The following is a 5,765-nucleotide window of genomic DNA, read 5'->3' as shown; positions in this document are numbered from 1 at the left end:
GTCTTCACTGTGGTTATGCGGAGTCGTGTTGGCAGAGTTCAGAGAACTGTGGCTCGTGTCTATCTGCCCCCCCCAAACATCCTCTGTGGCCAAGAGGAGGACAAAGCATCCTCGTGCTGGGCAAACACACTCAGCTGTGGTGCTGCTCCACCGCCTCTGCTTTTTGCTAGACCCCATCAGCGATGTGAGCAGCACAAGCTGCACCTTGGAGGCACCGACTGGCCCCGCAGAGCACTGTCCTACAGCAGCTCCAGTCCCCAGGGAAGTTTCTGGGCCCTCACCTTGCTGCTTCAGCCAGGCCCGCTCCTGAATGAAGCCGATGAAGGGGGCTATGCCAGTTCCCGGTCCAATCATGATGACGGGCGTGCTGGGCTTGAAGGGCAGGCGAAACTGCGACTTCCTGACGTACATGGGCACCAGAGAGTTGCTCCCGTTCTCATCGGGCACCTTGTTCTTGAGCCAGTTGGTGGCCACCCCTTTGTTCAGGCGTTCTGTCTTGGTCTCGTACTCCACCGTGACGGCACAGATGTGGATGGTGTTGGGGTGAACCTGCAGGGAAGGGATGTCAGCGCCAGGCCGAGAGGGAGCCCCAGCAACCCCACAGCTCACTCCCTTGTGCTCAGGGACGGGGAGAAGTTTAACCTAACGTTAACGTTGGGACAGCTATTCCTCCCCTGGCAGACCAAACCTCCCAGCGTGCCCCACATGGGGCTTCTGTCTTGCGCCCGACTCGTCACAGGACCACTGAGCTTCCCTCGGTATTGCCAACAACCTCAGGGCTTCAGGCACAAAGTAAAGAGTGAATTCTGACCAACCCCTAAAATGCCACCTTGCTTCCAAGCCCTGAAAGCAAGGGCCTACGGGTGAAGAGGAGCAGGGCTGCAGGGAGGGTGGTGGTATCAGGGCGCAGCTGGCTGCAGTGTGGGACCCTCTGCAGACCCTGTGGAAGTTGGGATAACCCCCTCTCCTCATGCACAGAGATAACTGAAGCTGCCCCCCTCACAGAAAGCGTCGCCAGGGCAAGTTCCCCATGTCCGGTTGCCAGCTGAGAGGGGGACCGTGGCACTGTGGAGCTGCAGCTGAAGCGGTCTCTCAGCAGCCTCAGTCCCTGCTGGAAGCACGCTCACCTTGGAGGAGGAGGCAATGGAGTAGTAGCGGGCCTGCAGGCGGGGCAGGAGCTCACACAAGTGGTCGATGGGGGGGCGCAGCGAGGGCATGTCCTGCAGGATGGCCAGGATGTTCCTCCGGGCCTCCACCACCCAGCTGAGGTAGAGAGCCTGCGGGCAAGGAGGGCACATGCGTGACAACTTCCCTATGTGGCTGGCAAACACTCCCTCCGCTCTCTGCACATGGTGCCCAACGGTCCTGGATCCCTTTTGGGGATCCTCCAGCACCCAGTTCAACCCAGCAGCTCTGCTGGGAAGGCCACAGCTCCCACCTTCCCCTCAGCAGCAGACGACGCCATTTTGCGGAGGCGCTCCTGCTCGCCGGTGTCCGTGGCGTACTGGGCCAGCTCATAGAGGACATTGGTGCGGGGCGGGTTGGTGATGTCCAGGTAGTACGTCAGGGCTGTACGGTAGGACGTGGGGCAGGGGAAGGGATGTTTCTTATTGGATTCCTCTGGAGAAGAGGGAGAGGAAAAAAAAAAATTAAAAATCAGCAACCACATGCTGTTATGTTAGAGATCTCGTGCCAGCAGCTACATGCAGTGTATGAGAGCTGGAGACAGCAGAGGAACCGGCTTCAGGGAGGAGAGAGCAGCCCTAGGGCTGAATCAGCCTGTTGGCCAAAGCCCTGATCCCACACTGAAGCAGCTCCAGCACAGGGCAGCTCCCTCTGCAGGCAGCTACATCTCCCAGTAGCCCGTCTTGTGTTTCACAGATGCTGCCTGACAGCTTATCAGCAAAAAAAATATCCTGTGCTCCCCAGTGGGGCTCTCTGCCCCGAGATACCCATGCACAGAGGCACCCGGCAAACTCCCAGACCAAGCAGGAGGGCTGTTCTCCACAGCTAATTCGGCCTCATGCACTTACACCTCCTTCAGATCCGGCCTCAAAAGTGTCCTTAGTCTCCTTCAGCCACGGACAGTTGTGCTCAGAGCCCCTTTGGGAAAGGTAAGCACCAGCAGTCAAGGCTGGAGCCATTCAGTTCAGCAAATGAAGAGGTCCGTAAGGGACAGGAATGACAGTGTGAGGCTGGACAACATGGGACACTGCACAGGGGGCCGCAGGCTCTGGCAGTGCGTTAAAGCCGCTTGGTCTCTTGAAACCAGGAGCTCTCTTAGGCTTCTGGGCCAGCACATCTGATGCCTCGGGTCAGGCTGCGCTGCTTCAGGAGTAAGATGGGCAGCAGCTGCCATCTCCCTCCTGCCAGAGGCCAGCTCTGCTGGGAACACTGCCCAAGAAGAGCTCCTTGTATCAGCACAAGTGCTCCCTCCTGGCAGTTCAGTCCCCAAGCCTGTGCCTCCTCCAAGAACTGAATAACAGCATCTCTAGACACTACGGCTCCTGTTGAGCTCCGGGGCTGTTGCGGCAGGAGGATGCTCTGGCGGGCTGATGCTCTGTAATTAGGAGTGTGCTGTTACATAATTTGTTATTGAATGGGCACACTAAGCGCGTTTCACAACTGACCCACTTCAGCCGGCTCTCAGCAAGCGGGCTCTGTGCCACTGCTAAAATGGCACGGCATTCCGAGTGGCCACGGGACGTCTCTGTTTGCCGGGAGGTGCCCTACGGGACCTGAAGGTGATCTGGCTCCCGCTCTGGTGGGAAGGACAGAGGCCGTAGCTGAAGGAGAACTGCTGACGCTCGGGTGATCCTTACTCACCGTCCAAATTGTTTAGGGACATGACTGTGTCCAGATCCGTGCCCAGGATCTCACCAATCTGATTCACCAGAGAAGAGTCGTTGGCTGGGTACACCGCCACATGGTCCCCAGACTCGTACCTGGCACGAGAGCAGGAGGAGAGCAGATGAAACACCAGTGCCACTTCTCATCCACCCCAAGCCTGAGCTGCTCAGCTAGAAGACAAGCGGGCTGGTGCAAGGGGCAGTAGGACAACACCGAGATCGGAGTTGCTACGTGGTGCCTGCACAATCAGGGATCCCGAAGAGCTGGCAGTAGTAGCAGAAAGGACCATTCTGGAATAATGGTTTTAAGAACCAGTATTTTTACAAGGCACCTCCAAGATAACAGCAGTTTTGCCAGAGACTTCAACGAGGCCAGACTTCCAGCAAGGACGGGCCAACTCCCTGACAGGCAAGGAGCAAAGCTGCTCAAAACCTCTGCAGTATTTTGTTGTGTTAAGCCACCTAGATTCACAGCTTTCTTGCAAACACACAGAGGAATTTAAGCCAGCAAGAGGATTTTTAAGAACAGGGCTTTTTTCCCCCCCTATGCTTGTACACCTAAGCCAGGCAAACCCAGGCACGAGCCATCCCCAGCTTTCCCCTCTCTCGTAGCTCATCTGCCCTCTCATTTTTTGAATGCCTCCTAGAGAATTCCTGCAGCTGGGACTGCTCAGGTAGGACGGGTATGTGCAGCCAGCTCTGGAGGGACCCGGAGCCGCCAGCTGGCACGGCCAGGCGCAGCGCAAGAGCTGGGACAAAGTCCTGACATGGGGTACCTGATATGTGATACAGAAGTCCAGAGGGGCAGTGTTAAGTAATTATGCAAACAAGGTCCCCTTCTGAAGTGCTGGATGAGGCCAGTGCCACATCCTTGTTCTTTGCTCCTGATGCAGACTGCTCCTGCCAAAATAGAGGAGCAGTCTCCCATGGGAAACTACCTGATTTTGGAATTGGAGATATCCAGCTCCAGGTGCATAAGGTGTCGCTCTCCACCCTCGTTCAGCTTGCGGTTCTCTGTAACCTGGGCCAGGAAGGGGTTCTTGGCATCAAACGGTCTGGAAGGAAAGACAAGGATCCTCCGGGTTACTCTCCTGCCGGCTCACAGTGCTTTCTGTATCCAAGCACGTTCCCTCTGCCTCCAGAGCAGGCTCCCATGATTTGAGCATGGGGCTGTCCTGGCTCATGTTTCAAAGCACACCACAGCACAAACCAAATTATGATCCTGCTGCTACCCACACTGGCAGAAAAAACTGATCATTTCCCTTCTAAGCACAGCCCAGCAGTCAACAGCTTCTGTCCTATTAAGAACAAGCGATGCAAAAGTAAATAGGAGGGAATGTCACATCTCAAAGAGATATTTCAGTTTGGAAATAATCTATACAGCTAATCTTCCCAAAGCAAAACTGCAAGCAACCACCTGGGCAAGGAAAGGCTCTGAGTGACCTCAAGACAGACGCTGCAAACATACCAGCCAAACACCACACGTGAACACAGCCACCTTCTCACACACTAACGATTCATTAACTGGGGAATCCCCGAGAGTCCCAGTGAAGATCTGAGCCTGTTTCTCTTGGGCAGACATCTGCCACATGGCTGCATTGCAGAAATGGCACTGCCTGCATAGCATGCGTTGTTAGAAACATCAAGGACTCCATCGGCCGAAGCCTGGCCCACGTACACCCTGCCCAGGGCGGCCGGGCACTTACGGCTTCTGGTTCTCGTAGCTCTTGAGACGACCCATCTCACCGGTGTAGACTTTGTTCATGTTCACATCCGTGTGCACCACCAGCTCATACTGGCGGATGCTGGAGGAGGAAGGGGGAGAGAAAAAGAGGAAAAAGTCAAACTGGAAATCACGAGGTACAGCTGGAACCACTATCTGCTTTGCTGGATTTGCTGCAGTTCAAAAACAAATGCAACTTCCACCGCTTCACCCTTCTTGAGACATTAGGGATCAGACAGACCACGCAGAAAGCCCAAACCAAGAGGAAACATCAGCTTCACTGGGAGCATCGCAACCCAGCAAAGCCATCCACAGAGGAACCAAACCCATCACATCCCCATTCAGAACAGAAATCCAGAGCTGGGTTCAAACTCGCACCAGGACAGGCTCAGTCCAAACAGCCCCACGATCTACTCCACGTGCCCTCTCAAGTCTGGAAGGGGAGGCAGCACACAGGAAAGGGGACAGCAGCTCAGGACTGATGGCACAGCCACCAGCCAGAGGTGGTTGATCTCTCTGGCACCCAGAAGAACCTGCTCCCATACCCACCTGGACTCTTCTCCTGTAGCCTCCACCCCAAAGTGCTCACACACTGCGGGCCAGAACTGCTCTCTCCAGGTGATGAAGTCTTCTTCCAAGCTAGCCAGGGCAAAAGAGAGATTTAATAACCCTGCCCAAAGGGGAACAAAGGGGTATTCCCAGAGGAGCCATCTGAGATCCCTATGGACTTCCTCCTTCACCACGGGAAAAGGCATTTGTCCTTGGATCCAGGCAGTTTTGCTATGTCTACATGCCCACAGATCACCAGAAGAGCATCTTCAGATCACTAAATGGGTGGGAGGGAACTGTTGCTATACCAGCCACCCCCCCCTTCACCAGGTCTGCCGAGGAAGGCTTTGTTATTCAGACTCGGTCTTTAACCAACTCAGCTACCCCTTGCCCACTCTTGGCATTAGGTCTCCTTCCTGAAAGGCAGATTCCACCATGGCAATTCTTATTTTTCTGGGCTCAGAGCCTCCCACACACATCACATCCCTCTCATCAGATCTTGCAGCCCTTAGAGGTAGAGCCACAGGTCGATGCCTGTGGCACCCGCAGGGTGCTCAGGAAAGCGTAGAGAGGTGTGTGTCGCGTCCCCCTCCCCCCCCCCCCAAAAAAAAAAAAAAAAAAACTCCTTGGCGTGGGACAATTCC

At 55.3% G+C, this 5,765-nt stretch overlaps 1 protein-coding gene across 1 annotated transcript in view; it reads right to left on the bottom strand.

Moving 5' to 3' along the window:
• The window catches only part of POR (P450 (cytochrome) oxidoreductase), a 28,363-nt gene that overhangs the window by 1,254 nt on the left and 21,344 nt on the right, over window positions 1–5,765 (bottom strand). The window contains exons 7-13 of the mRNA XM_009326066.1: window positions 5,122–5,211; window positions 4,556–4,654; window positions 3,788–3,904; window positions 2,827–2,945; window positions 1,439–1,620; window positions 1,128–1,277; window positions 236–549 (exon numbers count right to left, since the gene is read on the bottom strand). Coding sequence (XP_009324341.1) covers window positions 236–549; window positions 1,128–1,277; window positions 1,439–1,620; window positions 2,827–2,945; window positions 3,788–3,904; window positions 4,556–4,654; window positions 5,122–5,211 — 1,071 coding nt within the window. The remainder of the gene's footprint in view (window positions 1–235; window positions 550–1,127; window positions 1,278–1,438; window positions 1,621–2,826; window positions 2,946–3,787; window positions 3,905–4,555; window positions 4,655–5,121; window positions 5,212–5,765) is intronic.

The sequence above is a fragment of the Pygoscelis adeliae genome, unplaced genomic scaffold, assembly GCF_000699105.1.
Source record: "Pygoscelis adeliae isolate BGI_AS28 unplaced genomic scaffold, ASM69910v1 Scaffold266, whole genome shotgun sequence".
Lineage (NCBI taxonomy): Eukaryota > Metazoa > Chordata > Aves > Sphenisciformes > Spheniscidae > Pygoscelis > Pygoscelis adeliae.
This window is presented reverse-complemented; position numbering and strand designations above follow the sequence as displayed.